The sequence below is a fragment of the Limulus polyphemus genome, unplaced genomic scaffold (assembly GCF_000517525.1).
Source record: "Limulus polyphemus unplaced genomic scaffold, Limulus_polyphemus-2.1.2 Scaffold481, whole genome shotgun sequence".
Lineage (NCBI taxonomy): Eukaryota > Metazoa > Arthropoda > Merostomata > Xiphosura > Limulidae > Limulus > Limulus polyphemus.
The window spans coordinates 462,352-481,990 of NW_013666091.1; the positions used below are offsets into that span (position 1 = coordinate 462,352).

Here is a 19,639-nt window from a genome sequence, read left to right on the forward strand (position 1 = left end):
TATTTGTGGTACTTAGTAACATAACTTGAGACACTGAATCTATTTGTGGTACTTAGTAACATAACTTGAGACACTGAATCTATTTGTGGTATTTAGTAACATAACTTGAGACACTGAATCTATTTGTGGTATTTAGTAACATAACTTGAGACACTGAATCTATTTGTGGTATTTAGTAACATAACTTGAGACAATTTACACAATGCACAAATTAGTACACCAGAAAAGTAAAACCTATAATGATTAGGGTGTATTGATTTTCAGTCGGGCATCCTCGCTGTTAACAATGTTTTCGGTCGTAAGCCCAATGATATCTCACGACATTCAGCCAGTTTAGGAGATTTTGGTTATCAATGCAAATAAGATTGGCGAGGAACAATTACAAGAAAATGTTTGGATATTTTTGTTTGAATAAATGTATTGAACATTAAAATTCAATAAAAGTTTAATATCATTAATTTCTGCCTTTTTGAAATCATTGGTACCAATATGGCGAATAGAATTTGTTCCAAACACAGGTATCTGCTATAACTGTATTAGCTTCAGAAATGGATCTGAATCACAATGGCGTGCCTTACTGTAAACCAGTGCTAAAATGTACGTGATACTAAGCCACGAGCTTTAGCAGTTTGTATGATTACAAAAGAATCAGTCAATGCAAAACTTTTCAGATTTGTTCTTTAAAAGTGACGTCAGCAAATATTACATGATGGCGATGAAATTCTTTAATGTTTAGTAATCTGATTTTCGTTTATTAAAATTAGTTTTATTGAGTAGTAGAACTTGATTACTTTGGAAAGTGCTTTGGTCAAAGTGCTTTGAAGGTTACTTCTAGTCCCTACTTTCAACTAGCACTGATTTCATATAGACATACCATACAATTTGAAGAAAAAAGTAACATAAATTGACCATTATTTACACTTTCTGACTGACTTAAAGTAACCGAACTTTATAAATCTGAATTAAAGTATCTTATAAATCAACGAGTCCAATTCTATTTAACAAACTGAACATAAACATACATCATTTAATTCGTTCACTATAAATTTAAACATGCAACATCCTGGCTCTATATACAAGGGCATTTTGTTTTATTCAACAACAACAACAACAAAATAAAAAAAACTGACTCAGTCGTAAAGTTTCAGTTACGCGGCTGTCCTCAACTGGTACCATACCAAATCACGTATTTTATGTGACCGTGACAGGACATTCCAATCATGACACAGGAGAGATGTTTACCAATTACGGCTACATTCCAATAAACATCCGACATTCGACCAACTGAAACATTTATATATTACACCAATAATCTATTGCTCAGTAACCACACAAGAACAAAACAAGTTTATTCAATGAATGTTGAATTAAAAGATTGACCCGTTGCCTTTTCCAAAACTATAACTACCGAATATTTGACTTAATTGTATAGTGTTTGGAGTTTACTCACCACACGTAACTTACACTCACACAAATGTATGAAATATATTAACACCACTAATTTGTTTTTCTAAACTCTTGAGTGGACAAGCTGTGTAAGATAGTATTTTAGTGCTGAGATATAAAAAACTGTTTTAATATATTTATTTATACACGTACGTACCGAGGGCATCAACTAGCTTGTCTGGGCGACACCTTATTTTTGGATAGATGATTTCAACCATATAATTAAGAAAGGGTTGGAAAAATCCAAGATATTACTGAAGCTTATTGTTATTGCCCAACACGTAACATGTAGAATTTATTATTATTGCCCAACACGTAACATGTAGATTAACCCTCAAATTACACTTTTAAAAAAACATTCATTACTGGTGGGGTCCACATATTGCATGATATTAAGTAACTTTATATTTTTACATGTTACAACAATCAAGGTAAGGGACTGACCAAAGATATCGAGTGAGATCACTAATTTTCTATGTAAAATACAAAAGTAACACTAGCAGTAATTAGCAAGATTAAATTTAACACTTTTCTCTATCTCTCTCTCTTTTACAGCTTTTTTGTTATCAGGGACCGTGAAACTGACATAGTCACAGGCCTACACACGCACACACACAATTTGGGGCATAAGTAGTTTAGAAAATTCTGCAAAAAGCCACTGAAGTCGTATGCATTGAATCGGCAATTCTAAAGTAGAAACTAAACGTATTGAATAATTCATGCCCGAATTTGTCTGTCACAACGGATGAACTGCCCGATACGTCTTATTCGTAGACATTTTATAATTGTAAAAAAGTTATATAAATCATGTTTTTATTTTTCTAAAAGGTGACTTTTTTTTAAGAAAACGTTTTTCTTTATTCCGTCCTCAATACCAGAATGTCTGGTAAAGTTCCAACGATAAAATAGCGATGGATTATCCACGATCTTTAATCCTTTAAATTTTTTTATAAAGCGAAACGTCCGGTAATCTGAGTAATCCTGTTGCTATTCGAAAGTACCGAGAAATATTCGATTTGAATTTTTTTCTAGTTGCTATTACTCGTTATTCAAAATAGTAAGCACAACTCTCATGTATGCCCAATAAAAGGCAATAAACCGATAATAATACAAAAACTCTTTCACACAGTTACCGTTAAAAACAAAATTCAATAATAGGTTTTTCTTATCAAGACTATGAAACAGTGATATGCAAATGATACTAAATGTTCATGTAATAAACATGCGTGCTAAACTGTGAAACATTGAAGAACAAAAGCTAAAAAAAAAAAGTATGCTATCCCAGTCATGATAAACGTTGTGCAGAAGTAGCATGCTATCTCAGACATGATAAACGTTGTGCAGAAGTAGCATGCTATCTCAGACATGATAAACGTTGTGCAGAAGTAGCATGCTATCCCACTCATGATAAACGTTGTGCAGAAGTAGCATGCTATCTCAGACATGATAAACGTTGTGCAGAAGTAGCATGCTATCTCAGTCATCATAAACGTTGTGCAAAAGAGGTAGCGCTGAGATTTAAGAAAAATTTCAACCAAGTTTGAACCTCAAGTTTGCATCAAGTACTCCAGTGTGATAAAATGCTTTTTTCACTGCAGCATATCGAAAAATATTATACCGTCAAGTGGTTTTAATGTGAAGCCATATGTTATACACTATACCTTCGTCTATAAGCGATTTTGAAGCATAGATTTAATTATCTAAAATTTCCCCATCACTTCAGCTAACAAGATTACCATCAACACAGTAGCTTCTGTTAATAGTATGCTAAGCGTGGTTAGAGGAAAGAAACATTTTCTTGTAAACCAAAGTTCACAACAATATAGCGTGACTATGTATGGTTACAGTGACTAATTATAAAGGCCACAACAATACAATATGACGTGTGGTTAGATTACAGTAACAAATACAAAAGGTCACAACAAAATAAAGTGAATACATATGGTTACAGTAGCAAGAATATTTTAAATTTTAAAAAAATCACAACAATATTATTCTTCGAACAAGTACCCAAAACGTATCCAATAACTCATAATGGATGGGTTCTTACAGTCAGGAGCATCCTCATTATTATTTTATTTTTTTTATACGAACAAGTGCTAATAAGAATCGCAGAAAATGACTTTACAGGATATAACGGCAGATGATAATTCATGGTACAGCGCATTTATTGTGCTGTTATCCATCTATAAATTACGCTATGCCTAGCTTAACTTTTGTAACGTGGCGAGGAAGTAATGGCTGTCACCAGCAACAGTAGGTACGATTAAGCGTGATTTACCGATGGGGTTCGAACCCTAGCTGCTTTTTTTTTTTAATATCCTGCTTACGAGTCCATGTTTTTTGTTGTTTTTCTTTGTTACAGGGTGTCCAATGGCATACGTGACACATGCAACATTTTAAACAAAAATACCTGTAGTACTGCAATTAATCCCAATCATTGCTGCCGGAGTCCCCTGTGCATTTTACGTAACAAATGATTGGTTTCATCCTATTCTTCTGATCAGTTCTTTACATTAATTGTTTTAAGAGACAAAAACTTCAAATTTGTCAATATGTTGCTATAGGTGGATCCCATCTGTAGTGAACTATATACTAACATGTCGGAAATTTCAGGATTAACGAAACTGTACGTTTTTCATTATTAAATTCAATTTCTACAACGAGAAAAACGTATACATCCCAGGATCCATGGTTCCCAATCACAAAAATTTTCTTGCGCCACTGGAATTAATTAGGAACGTTTCCACTTATTCAAGAGAAGGGTGAAATAAACTTGACTGAAATCAATTCACCTATCTAACGAAATATTGCCGCAGATCAAGGAAAAGACTATAAAAAAAAATCACTCTCGTTCTACCTTTTCATTAAATATTTATGTAAATTTTTCCAAGAAAAATGCTCAAAGCTACTTTTATCCTAGTTAACGAGGTTATATTTAAAAGGTTAATGAGGCAGCTTTGATGTTTAAGTGGATTTCTTCCCCGTTTACAGTCTATTATTGTTCCGAAGTTGTTGTTTCTTTTATGTACCATTTTATTCACTGTAATCTGTTTCCCTGTGTACTTTGGACAGATATGGTCACGATAAAACAAAGCTCGACTGTACACTCGCATGTGTCGTCGTGCCTTCCAAAGATTCACACTTCATTGCTTGGCCACATTCCACTTCACAGAACATGTGCAGGTTGTTATAAACCTGAATATTCCAAGCGAGAGGCCCTTCACCCCGGCCGGAAGTCGGACTCTGCTAGTGTATATTGAACCAGGTGTATCATAACGTAAGACTGGTGCATTTGCACCCACTATTTGCAACTTGATTATATACTTGCACCCATTATTTGCAACTTGATTATGACAACTCAGAGAAAAAATTGTAAACAAGTATATGGACACGCACAACAACATAGACAGACCTTTGACTGAAGACACACCAGACCCCAGTATGACTGAAAAGTAAGGGTTCACTGCCCTACAGGTGTACGTTGTTCCCTTCTGTTTCATAACACTGGATAATCACACTGTTTATCCTTGTCTAATAGGGGCATTTCTTGTGATACGTGTCGTGTGTTAGGAGCATTGTTTTAAGACACGAAAGAATAAAACTGCGTTCTGAAACGGGTACTATCAGAAGTCCCCCCGGCAACACTTAAAACAAGCACTTTTTAACAAATAAAGACAACAGAGCATTGTACACTAGGAACATATCTATATTAGTTCGTATAACTAGCAGACTAGAGGCAAGAGAGTTATTATTATCATTCCCAAATATTTCCTAGACCCATAACCACACTAAACCTTAATCTGGCCCTGTACTTTAATAAGGCAGGCCCATCTTTCGAGATCGCTAGGGTTACATCGTTTTTTAATTGTGACTTTACTAAACGTTTTTTTACCCTTCGTGTAAAACTTTTCACACATTCACGTGATATGATATAAGAAATAAGTTGAAGACAGGCCTCGTGATTCCCTTACCAACTAAAAATATACCAGATGACGTAACTTCACCTCTTACTTCACTGTATACAAAGCAGGTACGTGTATGCAATTTTACAGAACAGAGCACGAACCCTATGAGCTGAGCCTTTGGACCAAGGTCAAGTGCTATGCAGAATACCCATGACTCGTGACAGTTTTGTTCTCTTCAGGCGTTACCTCCCTACACTAAACATATATTTCTGTAGAACAAAGGATACTCAAGCCAAAGTTTCGAAATAGGTTGATCTGTTACAATTATAACTTGAATATAATATTTTTTTTTTCTTATATTACACCCTATGAATTCATAGTGATGGAAACGTTCTTGTAAATATCCACTAATCAGTAGCAAAGATTGGGAGATGCAAGGGGGATTCAGGTTCATCCACATTACCTTAGGTGCCCCATAAGATGTTAATATTTTGATATGTATAATTTTACTAAATATGTAATCAACAAGCACTAGTTCTACAATAACGTTATTAAATTATATGTAAATGAAAAACGTCCCCTCTACTATTATTTACCTGGCGTCGTGACCTTGGCACCACTGTTTACGTCCCAGTAATTTCATGTTTGTCCGCCACCGCTAAGAATGCTTTTTTTTTCCGATTTGTCTAAACGAATGTGAGGTATCGTAGCATGAATTAAGGAACAAAATTACTACCGTAAAAATGCAAAAACTGGCCCACTAAAAATGGCAATGTTTCTTCGAAAAAAAAAAAAAACATAGGAAAAAAATTTGTCATTGTGTTTCTGAAACTTTTTGTTTTGCAGGTTGAGGTGATTAACCTTATCTCAACCCCTTATCCTAGGGGAAAAGTGTCCGATTTTAGTCTGACCTTTCTCACCACCCCTTTCCCTTGACTTGTCCAGACTGGGTGGTCCTTACGATCAGGAGCTGACAACCCCAGTGGCATAGCTCGCAGGGTCATTAAGCCACCTCCTGACCACGATAAGGTACCGTAATAAATGTTTCTCCGTTTGACGTGCTTTCTGGTGCCATTATTACCAGTGTTATTTTTAGTATATCATTTGTTCCACTGTGTATTACTATTGGTGCCATTTTTATGGAACACATCAGTGTTAATTAAATACAGTTAGAGGTCTGTCAGATTACGAAGTTCAGCATAGCGAATGGATTTATGACAATCTCGTCTAGTTGTACTTCGACAGTAAAATTTATCTTTTCACGGAACAACAAATATATTACATTTCAGAAAACCTCTTCGCATGTAGATGAACGAATGTGAAAATGTATTGTTCTCGACGCAGAAATGTAAAAACACATTTCACGCTAAGAGCTTGCAAATTCCATTCAAATCGATAAGATACTACAGGCACTGTTCATCGCTTAACAAACATCAATTATCGCTAAGAGCTTGCAAATTCCATTCAAATCGGTAAGATACTACAGGCACTGTTCATCGCTTAACAAACATCAATTATCGCTAAGAGCTTGCAAATTCCATTCAAATCGGTAAGATACTACAGGCACTGTTCATCGCTTAACAAACACCAATTGTCGCTAAGAGCTTGCAAATTCCATTCAAATCGGTAAGATACTACAGGCACTGTTCATCGCTTAACAAACATCAATTATCATTTCATCCACGTTTCTCTGATTGCACCTTTAGTAAGAACAAAACGAGCGTCACTGAAATCCTCAATTTCACTTATGTCTACAGATCCCGGGAGAATGAATTACCACGAGTAAATACATTGGGGAAACGAAGTAAGCCGATTCTTGCATAGGATAACAATGTGCATCTGTACAAGTCAATAAATAACTCATACTTTATACTGGCAACAAAACTAACTATAACTTAAGGAAAAGGAACCATATGTGCTTACATGTTATTTCTTATCCAATTAAGTTCGTCTGTTTGGGTATAGAGAAAACAAAAACATTCTATTCAGACCACATTTAAAGCGGATATTTAGAACTCAAAGTTTTTTTTTTCTTCTTTTAGTTAACTCTTTTAAACGTAGCATAAAAGAAACCTGATTACAGCAATTGATTTTTGCATCTTATGCAAGTATGCTAATAATATTTGAAATACTCCAAGTGCTTCAGGAACATCAGATTTGTTGTTGTTGTTTTTTTGTTCTTTTATAAATATACTTGTATTTCCTATGTCAAAATATATTTTCTAAAAGTTAATATCTCTGTTTTACTTGTTTACCTATTTATAGAAAGAAATATTTATATTACTAGTTTGTAAGTAAAAACTATTTCAAATACGTGTACTGTTAAACCTCTGAAATTGCATCAAATTTAATTAACTATGCAGGAAATAAAGAGAAAGACTCGAATTCATTATTTAATCCATGCCCTGACCCAGAATATGTTAAATGATGTGAATCATGTTTGTTTTTAATAACACTCGGTGGTATGTTTACCATTAAATCTTGACCGACTTGTTTTGGCCAACGGTGGTTTAATGTATCACTCAAGAGAGAAGTTCTGGTTTCAGTTTAAACATCTTGAAACTGAGTCAAGGCAGACAAACGTTTCATAAAAGTAAATAGTCTAGGTATTTCGCCATTGTGTTTGATCAAAATCCTTAAAATAGAATAAAACAAGAAACAGGGACAAGATGTTCCGTGAAATACAAACCAATAAATAAATTTTAAAAATGTATGTACACAAAACATATTAACAAAGGCTTAAGTGATTATGCCGTTTCTGTAGCCTCTCAAGAGACTTACCTTGTGATTACCACTTAGGAGCTCTTAACATTGACACAAAAGTATATATATTTTATTAGATATATGTTTTGCTTTTTATATTTATTATGAAAATTAATTTATAATGTTAACTTAGTATATGAATTTAGGACTAAAAATCTTCTAAGCTGGTCGTATCTCATTACTGGGATTACGGCCGAAGACATCACTAATAGTTTGCTTTAAAAAGAAAATAATAATAACAGGAAATATTCAATAAAGAGCTTTATTTGTAAATAGTGATGGCTGTAACTCAAACTTTTCTTAATTAGCATTACCTGCGAGTCCAAATATACAAAACATGACTACCTTGACCTCAACAAATAAGCGTGCGCGAGCTAAGAACCCGACTGGTTTGGAACAACTCGGTTCCAAGAAATGCATAAAAAGAAGTGGTAAGTCTTTTCAAAACTAGTCTGTAGTCTTAAAAACAACAACCGCATTGTCTACAATCAAAGCTCTAGAACTGCCAGGAAACTCGGGTTTATCGTAAGGCATGTGTGGCCAACTATGAATATATCTATGCATATACCTTGTCACGATTGTTCTGACATCACAAAACATATTCTAACAAGATACAACGTTTTACAAATATAAAAACTAGTTCACTTTTCAAACGTCTAAAGAAAAGCGATAGACGATTTAGCAATTCAAGAAATACCAAATGATAGCGCATGCTTTGAACAGAACCAGTTATTCCTTGAAATACCATCTAACAGGGTTACGAGATAACATATTAAAATATATACACAAGAACCAGAATCTTCCTTATAAAAGATACCATGTTTGACTCTCACCCTTTACTTCCCTTGAACTTTTAGCGCGCACGCTGCATTTGTACAACAGCCATTTTCTTTTATTGGCGTCTACTAAGAAATAGCGTCGTAATTTCAATGCTCAACGATAAATGACTTTTGTCGATTGTTACGAGGTATTTACGGTTATAATAAAAAATAAAGTATTTTATGCAGTACATATTTCAGACTATTACGTAAGCAAAACAACTTAATTAACATTAAACTGGATAATGAAATTCACGAATACAGCAGAGATAGCCTTAACTTTCGTCTACTTCTTTTCCACTCGAAATTAAATTTTTAGCTCAGTGCTAGATGCACAGTTAACTTGTATAAGCCTAATGGAGTCTAAAAGAAAAGAAACGAAAAAAAAAACCTCTTGAGATACAGAAAAACTTTAATCACATGCTATAATTATTGAACATGCAGAATTTACGCTACATCATTAAACTTTCTCCTTTTAAGTTATGATCATACAAAATACTTTATCTGGAAAGGGAGGGGGTATAAAGAATATATAATTCTATGTGTGGGTTAGGAAATGATCAGGAATAGATAATTGATGGTATAGGGCAGGGGTCTCCAAACCTTTTTAGACAAGGGCCGGGAGGTAGATCTTTTTAGGCTTCGCAGGCCTGAGGGGTCGTGGTAAAATTAAATAGTGATACATACATAAACAGATGGGCTTTTGCTCAATTACGTTTTATTTTTTGTGTTTATAATATTCAAAAAATTATATTATCATTTTAATAAACCGGAGTCGCGGGCCGTAGTTTGGAGACCCCTGCTGTAGAGTTTCTAACACTTACACACGAATGGAAGAACACTGTGTTGTGTAGGGTTTCTAAAATATTTTATAAACACACGGAAAAACACCGTGTTGTGTAGGGTTTCCAAAATACTTAATACACAAACGGAGAAACACTGTTGTGTAGGGTTTCTAACAGACTTTGCACATACATAAGAACACTATGTTGTGGAACTTGTAACAGACTTTGCGCACAAACAGAAGAACACGGGGTTGTGTACGATTTATAATAAACTTTATTTTCAAACACGAGTCGTTGTTATGGTTAGTAGCCTATGACAACAGTAGCAGAACAGCAGCCAAAACTTAGGATGGAAACTAGCTAGTAATTGTTATCTGGTTATTAAAAACTAACCAATTAAAAGTTAGGCTTAGGTGGCTGTACAGGCTACTAACCGTGATATTAGACTGCCACAACTTTACCACAAGTATTGAAGTTGAAGAAAATGTCATAGACTTAATATTTATTTTATACGAGTATACAATTTTCATATAAACTGTATTACATCAAAAGCGTACAGGCGATCACTCAGCACTGTTATAGTCCTGACGAAATTATAATATAACCTACAATTTATTTTTTGTACATGTACGCGCCAACAAGTAAGTGAACGCGCCAACAAAGTTCTAATATAAAAGTATACCGGTTGTATTAAACTACAAAAGGTATCATTTTAAAGTGAAAATGTTTGCGGTTATAGCTCTCAAAAGCATTGGGGATATTCCGTCTATCAGACATAATCAAAACAAACGAATGCAGAGCTAGTCAGCATGTAACCGAAAAAAAAGGGGTTTAGGATCTGGGTGCGAGAACCCACAACGTCTCAGATCCCACTATCACTCACCGTCTATAGCCGGTTGTGGGTATGATAGTTATTCTTAAAAAAATAGATATTAAACCACCCTTGATTTCTATCACAGATCATCCAAATCTTCTCCTCAGTATAATTACTCCGATATTAATTACGAAATATATTACCTAACTGTACATTTCAAGTAATAATATTGACACTATCACTGCAAGATATTAATAACTACTCAATATATTATAAGCAGTAATACTTCAAATAATATTTCAGTTAATGTTTTTTATTATTAACCAATAACTATAAACCCACCCATATAGTTCTGGTACCCCTCCTTCCTTCCTTATATATATTATCCATATATCATAATCATCGCTCATCTTATGTCGGTTAACACCCACTGGCTTCCATTAATTCCACCACAGAATACAGTAACTGGCTAGTGTGATCGTTAATGAATCTTAGATGCTGCCTGACACTTGTATGTCTGAGAAACGCCTTCGCTTTCGTCCATTTTGTATCGTAGAATTTTTTTTTTTTTTTTATTCTCAGCATACACTTGTTTGATGAACAGACAGAATGGATCCACAAAAGATACAAGTTTAATCAAGTTTTTTTTAAATAAATTCATTATTTAATTTTTTTTAAATTATTTCTATCCCCCCCCTTTTCGAGAGGCGACCTAAGCCAACAACAGGGTTAAGGAACGCCAACTGGTTGGATAACATCGAATCAGTGTTCACCAAATTGTACACAATTAGGTTTGTTTTGTGTTATATTATAAAGATATGGTTGTTGCACATATCATAATTATTTTTCTAATTGTCTAAATATTGAATACCCAAAGTGTGTAATTTTTTTATGGATTTTTTGTTTGTGGTGCCATTCAATAGATGGCGCAGTGGTTTTGGTTACATACACAGATACTGACATACGCTACGTCCATTATGGAAAAAAAAGAAGATTACGGGTTTACAGCTGTTTCGTATCTACAGCGAACTCCATGTAAATTATTATTATAGACGAAAAACCTGTTCTAAGCTCAAATTTCCTTACATAATTTTTGGACCTAAAATTATATTGTGAAAATTCGTAACCTTTTTTAATCATCCTTTTCTCGATAAAGAAAAGAAAGGCCATAACTGGAGATTAGTGAATCGATAGATTATTCTTATTTTATCGTAAAAAGTGTGATTTTAATTACCTCAGCAGTAATTAGTGTGGTTAATTGCAATATTGATGAAGTTGTGTATGTGTGCGCGCAAGAATATGTTATTAAAGACCTGTACCCAACAGTCACCAACCCATAAGCAATTTGGTGCATAAATAAGTTAGCAAATTGTTTTTGTATATCCGAATCCCATCAGTAAATTTAAGTTGTGTATGTGTGCGCGCAAGAATATGTTATTAAAGACCTGTACCCAACAGTCACCAACCCATAAGCAATTTGGTGCATAAACAAGTTAGCAAATTGTTTTTGTATATCCGAATCCCATCAGTAAATTTAAACTTAATAACCAATACAAAAGATACCATGTGGATTGTTTAATATAAAATAAAATCAATGGAGTTCAAGCTTCGAAAATCAAGAATGGAAACATTAATAAAGAGTCATAATAAAGAGTCATAACGCACAAGAAAAGAAACTAAGAGTTATCGTTAAGTAGTAAAAATTTAATAAACACGCGAAACCGCGTAAATGACTAGCTCTAACCGACAAGATGTAGTCTCCCTGGTTAGTTCACTAAATGACTTTGAACCGTACATTAAACTGCACCTTTGTCCCGCCCATTAAAAATAGCTTGCAGACCTTCTAAATCCAATTACCAATTTACCGAACTACGACAACCAGTATTTCTTCTTTCTGACGACAAATATGCATCGTACGTCGAAGTTTGAAAATGTCAAACTATAAAAACCGTTGTTTAAGTTAATTTTAAAGCATTTAATTAAAAAAACAAAGGTTATTAGAAGGTTTATATGACAATGAGAAAACAACTGACAAAATCAACATTTATTTACAACTCATCCGTTTCCATGACACACACGAAGAAAATGATACATTCTGAAGTTGCGGGAAAATTTTTAATTTTTCTGATTATCCTGAGACAGCAACGTTAAAAAATTTTAGTAGCAGTTGGTGTTGATAGAAACCTTAAAACTTGTTAACGTGTCCTCTTGGTGACGTCAAATACAACATGACCTCCAATTCTCATGCGATCCTCATAAAAGTGAGAGTGGGGGTTCCATAAACCGGCCCCCTCAGAAACTGGAAACGAGTGAATTCAGTCGCCACGTACACGACAAGCATAACAATTGATTGATCACACCGGCAAGGATGAAGCTTCAACTGCTATTTCTGATCAAATGTAACAACCAAGATTCCTTTTACTGACCTAAGTAAGTTTCTAGAAATATTAAAATACGTCGTAACCACTTATTATCAGATGCAGTAAAATACGTTGTAACCAATTTGTACGCGGTTAAGTAAAATAGGTTGTAACTTGTTATTGGTTAGTACCGTGTCAGTCAAGAAATATGCACATGCAATATAAATCACACTGATGTGTGTTTGCTCACATGGTGGCCGGAAATAAAGTCACAAAAAAAATCAATTTTTTTAGTACCTAAATACAATGTAAAGTAATACAACATTTTTTATAATAACATGACGCGTGATATGTAACATTGTACTTTTCAGGCATATATGAGTGGAATAATTCAATAATTTAACTTCTATGAATTTATAAACATAAATTTTCATATTCTGACTTTTCTCACACGTTCACTCACACATGTGGGGAAACACGATATTTTCAACCTGAACAATACCTTATGCGAAACATAGGCTAAACGGCCAGGTCACAAACCCGAGGGTTAGGCATAACCATTATTAACTTAGCAAAGTCAACTAGTCAGCAGCACCTGCCGCCTACATGGCTACTCTTAACAGAAAAGCAGGATTGACTGTCGCGGTTATAACGCTCCCGAAGCTGAGGGTGCGTGTAGAGCGTGTTCAGTGGCAAATCGCGACTCGAGTTTTTTTTTTTTTAATCCTCAGCCCAGCACTCCCACTAGGCCACGTACGTGAAAAGCTCTTTCATTAATATTTAGTAAAAACTACACACCTATGACTTCTTATCATCTAACATGGGAAATTTTCGCCTATGAATACTGCAAAAGTGCCATGTTGTTATTGCACCTACTGACAGCTGCCACATCTGGATTCCTACTTACGGTTTAGTCAGTAATTAATATTTTCAAACAAAATCACAATTAATTTCTCATAAAACAATCTGTCAAAGCACGTAAAATAACACCACAAAATGTGTATAATAAGCACGTGGAATTATGATTATTGATGTTGATAAATATTACTACTGGAAACAAACTATCAGGTGCTCAAAAAATGTTATAACTAGGAACACCTAAGTTTGAAACTGGTATCTTCCTAATATGTGACCACGTACACGTAGTGACTAAACTTAAGGGTCAAATTCTGTGTTCATCTGTCACTTTATTTATACTTTAAGAAATATTAAAAGTAATAAAAAAAACATTTTTCGTTGATTCGCATTCAACACAAACTTCTGTTAGATATGTACTTTGTAACTCAGCCACTAGTTCAACTTCAAGGACAGTCAATCGTTAAACTGGTATATAATTACATGATTTGGCAATGAATAAACAGTGAAAAGGATTACCTACACAGTTTTTGTTCCACTGCGTGTTATTTTATCCAAGAGAAAACTTAATTTTAATAAATTTCTTGTGGTCCCTGCAATAGGAAAACAAAAAGCAGGGAGAAAATAAAGACAACTTGAAAAACAATGTAATTTTATTATTTATAATTGAGACTGACAGAGAAGCTAAAAAGCTGATAAACACGAATACGTAAACACACACATAAATAACATTAATGACTAATTTCAGCATATACAAGTCATTGTGCGAGATAGGAACCTGACTTAACTAGATACAGCTGCATACGGACAGACTTGTATCCGTTCATATTGTAATAGCGTTTGAAGGAATAATACACTGAAAGTGCTGAAGGACAAAGGCGAATTCGTACATTCTAGGACAGGGATTCCCAACCTTTTTGTTCCTCTGTACCCCTTGGCCTTGGGCATTCTGACAGGTTCCCATGTACCCCTAACAATTAAGGATCAAAACTTGATAAAACTATATTGATTTTATATTATTTTATTATGAAATCTGTAAGTGTGGACTGGATAAGGATCTAATAGTATTGATAACATCGATAAATTGAACTCAGCGTATATTTATGTTAGCCATTTTGCACTCTTTGTCAGATTGTAGATTAAAACACTATGTAAAGTGTAAACCCTGGTTATACTCTCAGACCCCTATGTACCCCCTGAGAAGTGCGGGTTGGGAATGTCTGTTCTAGGAGGTTCAAAACAATTCGAAGGAGAATGGAACCATAATTTTAATAGTTTTCTTCTTTAACTCTTTCCTGCCACACCTTCATAAAACTTTCACGGGCTGGTGAGCCGGCTTCATAAACACCCCCCCCCCCCTTCTCCCTCGTGTGTTGCCACGTCCCATGAGCAGCACCGTCTCAAAAACCTGTACCAGGTACAAACTGCCGCGGGCTGAGTCAGCGCTCATCGCCCGACAAACCTGTATGGCAAGTGCATGCTGGTGGCGAATATTCAGTATAAACCTGCATACTGCTCTTTACGTAGGCCTAACTTGGAAGGGGAGGGGGATGCAAAGCAACTCAGATCTGTCCATGCCTGTCGGCGCGGCAACTCACCCCCAATAAACTACAAGATCCTTGCCGGTTTCCTTTTCCAGCATTGGAAAATGTAACCTAAAGAGACAACCTCCAAGTGTATTATATCGTAATAAAAACACGTGTCGCTTTGGGAAAGAATAACACGGTTTGAGTATCCTTTATCACTTTTGTAGAAACAAGTTTCGATTACTGAAGTTGGATCTTTACAAAATAAAACATGGAGCTTTTGAAGAAAATGAACGCTGAAACTTACATGCAAGATAACACAAATTACTAAAAAGTTTAGGAACTAATATGAAACTTGCTTTAAGTTCTAATCGAAATAATAATACAGTTGTTTTTTGTTCATCAAAGTCATTATTATGAGCGGTAAGGAAAAAGTGAAATTAAACTGATATCCTTTACTGATTAAATTAGCCTAATTTTGTGAGAAGAAAAAAAAAAGCAGCTCGGAATTTTAAATTTCATACAACAACATATATTCACTTGCTCCTATTGTAAGTGCACAAGTCGTGCTTCATTGTCGATGTGATTCGCTTTACTCTTGAAAACAAAATTTAAAAATATTGTGACCAACGTACACGAGAATTTACTCAGTTTCCCATTATGGTGCCTACGAGTACAACTTTGGGGGCTCTGAAAATGCGACCCCCCTTTCATTGCCGATAGGAAAATATTTTAAACAATTATCTGCCAATAGTAGTAATGATTGGGCAGACTTCTACGAGTAAATATTACGTTTTGTCTCACCCGTGATGTTATGAAGACACGTAAGATAAATTAAAGATAAAAATTCGAAACCCTACAACCCAAATGCTTTCGTATATTTATAGTTTATGTTTAATACCACTGTTATGGAGATATTACGTAATTTGTCAAACAATAGCGGTATGGATTAAGCAACCTTCCTAAAACCTTAGTACCACCGTCAGAGATGTATTACGCAACTTCACACAATAACGGTATGGATTAAGCAACCTTCCTAAAACCTTAGTACCACCGTCAGAGATGTATTACGCAACTTCACAAAGTTAAAATTGTGAAATACCCACTGACGTTCCGGAAAACTGTCGATTTCATAACCCTGCTCCAAGTTTCAATAGCTAAGAAAGCTAAACTTCTAAGGTTAAGGCGGTAATTGTTCACTAAGTAGATGTAAACAACCACTTCTTTATGGCTTGTCTATCTCTCAAAACAAATTGTTATGTGAGAAAATACATTATTAAATGGAATCCTCATTTTACATGAGAAAATGATTAATTGTGTATAAATTTTGTTATAAACCAATAGATCTAATGTTGAGGTAAAATCGTATATTGGAGGTCTCCAAGTTTCTTCAAATCCCACAAAAGAACAAAAAAAACACGCTTCACTACCAAACTTTAAGTTAGTTCTAGCTTTGTTCCAGGCCTATTCGTACAAAGAAACCGGACCTTTGTGATAACAATACACAAACTTGTGGTACCTGCATGACAAATTTTAGTTCACCTATACAATGAAAACGCGCGGTTCCATTGATTTGTGTGAGGTCGTTTCGCTCCGAGTCTCTTTAATAATAACCCATTTTTAAAAAACAATCCTACTGCACCAGTGATCAGGTCATTAAATACCTTCTGTTTCTTTAAAGATGTCAATATGTCACTGCATTATGTAACACGATTCTTTGGTAAACCCAGACTCTTGATTTATATTTCACATTGCCAAGACGAATATATTTTAGGCCTAACCAGGCTTCTATACAATGCCACGTGTGTTACTCAAGAGTCAAGGCAACCTTGTGGTACTAGTAGTAGTTGTATATTAATGACACTACTAAGGCCTTGTAATTGTATACTATACATATAGAGAGCCTTGTCCAACTGATATTTCTTATGCAGTTTTGATCGCAGTAATGCGAAGCTACATAAACGTAATTACTACAGTGCGAAAAATCGAAGTCAATATTTAGTCTTAATGCCAACAAAATTTTTGGAAATTAACTTAGCAAGAAACTGACAAAAGAAAATAACAATATATTTCCTACCAAAGCATTTACTTATCTCGGGGTTAAATATCTCAAATAACGACCTCATACTTTATAGTACAACAAGTAAAATTCAAGTAAATGAGAAATACAAAGAGCTATCTAAACATTCAATTTCAAGTAGTATGATCAGAAGTATGAAATTTGTATGCAAAACAATATAAAACCAGAATCACAGGACATTGTTTGTTTACCATAACTAACATGTCTGCCACGTTCACTATATTCCCCTAGTATTACTATTAGTAATACTGTACTACTTGTAGCACTCCAAAGATAGTATGAATACACTTACGCATCACATACGAACTTACCGACTTCTGCCGACTCTGAACGACCAAATGTTTGTAAACTGAGGATCACAAAAATTACGACAACCAAGTATCTCCGTAAGTACCGATCCATACTTCAACGCTCTTGTTGTGTAGCGAAAATTCACACCACCATCTCTTCCTTTCGACACGTTGCTGTTTCTAAAGAATGTCGGGTTCAGAATGAGCGGTCACAACAGACTCCGGTGGCAACCACGCTCTTCCTGCGTAGGAAACACTGCGCATTTAGTGGCCCTGTAACATGTATACATATCTCCAAGTCTTTATAAATGCAGCAATATTCATACAGTATGATGTTGTTTTTTCTTTTTTAGATGAAAAGAAATTAAGCGGATTTGTGAATTTTAGCAAAGCTGTTTTAAAAAAAGTGACATGTTTCTTATTCCTTAATTCGCATTTCATGTTTAAATTAACGAGACAGCAATCCCATAATAACATTCATTAAGAATATTTTCTGTAAGAGCATTACGAAACATTTTATACAGGCAGTCATACCCTTTTACTCTGTAATTCTTAAACTAACATATTAATTGTAAATTTTAGAAGTTTTTTCCACGTCAAGTTATTACATAATATTTGTTTCATTCTACCTGTTTTCTTAGAATCAGAACGTGTGACGTTATATGTTTCTTACCACGACACCTACTAATACATAAAACGAAACAGCACGGCGTACCCTTTCTAAGTGAATGAAACACGAACCAAAACAACAACAAAAACAAGTATAATCTCTCGCAGAACGTTCTGCGAGAGTTCAATTTCAGAAAGTTTTCAATATCTATTCGCTCAAAGCTTGTAAATGAATTATTAAAACACCTAGAAATACCTCAAACCGATCTCTATGCAAAATGTACCGGTAAAGCTCTTCTGTCCGTATTGATGTAACAGACTTCAACATTTCACGCTAACTGCCAAATTAATCCGTAATCATGGTTTGTTTAATTGTTTTAGATAAAAACCAGATTGAGCTACCTGATGCGTCCACCACGGAGATTCAAGTCCCGGATTTTAGCGTTGTATGTCTGTAGACTTACCGCTGTCCCACTAGGGGGACCCGTAATCACGGAGATTGAAACTTTTAAACAAAAATATTAAAATAGTTCACGGTCCGACTGAATAATTATGCATTTAATAAAAAATCCAATTTTATTAGCAATTATAAATTCAAGCTTGTTTTGTTGTTGTTTTTCGTAAATGCCCCACCAATTCTTTTTATTTGTCGTTAGCAGCCTAATTTTTACATTACCTAAACAAACAAAAAAACACGTTAACAAATAATGCTATAACATATATTGTATAAATTTGATTCAACGAATATTTTCAGTAATTGATAATACGACACTAAACAAGCCTTTCGTTCGGTGTCGTATTGGGTTTCACATTACATCAAAGTCGTTTATGCTTTAACTAAGCTGTTCTGCAACGAACACAGTTGTAAGATTAATGATCATTGAGTCCAAACGTTTCGAAGTTAGATCTTTTCCCTCTTATCAGTAGAAATTAATGGCTTCATTAATCGCTATCTCCTACGACGTATAGAACATGTTAAAATTAAGCATCATTATAAATTATAATCATGAAAGCAAGAGCCTTGAATTTTGTGAGAAAGAACTGAAGATTTGTGTAGTTTGTTTGTTGTTAAGTGCAAAGGTAAAGAATGTCCGTCGCAGGGATCGAACCCGGAATTTAGCTATATATGATTCCTCTAGCTTTCCGCTGAGCCACCGGAGTAACCTATCTGTGTCGGCAATAACAATAATAGCTCCTCTCTCGCCGACTAAAATAAGAGAGTAATTATGAAAGGTATATTGTAAAGTATTATTACCGTTTTAACAATTACAGGGCCCGGCCTGGCCAGGTGGTTAGGGCGCTCGACTCGCAATCTGAGGGTCGCCGGTTCGAATCCCTGTCCCACCAAACATGCTCGCCCTTTCCGCCGGGGGGGGCGTCATAAG

General features: G+C 34.8%; 1 protein-coding gene across 2 annotated transcripts in view; it reads right to left on the minus strand.

Annotated features, from left to right (window-relative positions):
- The window catches only part of LOC106458535 (low-density lipoprotein receptor-related protein 2-like), a 178,518-nt gene extending 160,711 nt beyond the window's left edge, over positions 1 to 17,807 (minus strand). For both annotated transcript variants that reach the window (XM_013918054.2, XM_022384774.1), the window contains exon 1: positions 17,667 to 17,807. In XM_013918054.2, coding sequence (XP_013773508.1) covers positions 17,667 to 17,757 — 91 coding nt within the window. In that variant the 5' untranslated portion in view covers positions 17,758 to 17,807. The remainder of the gene's footprint in view (positions 1 to 17,666) is intronic.
- Positions 17,808 to 19,639: the final 1,832 nt, after the last annotated feature.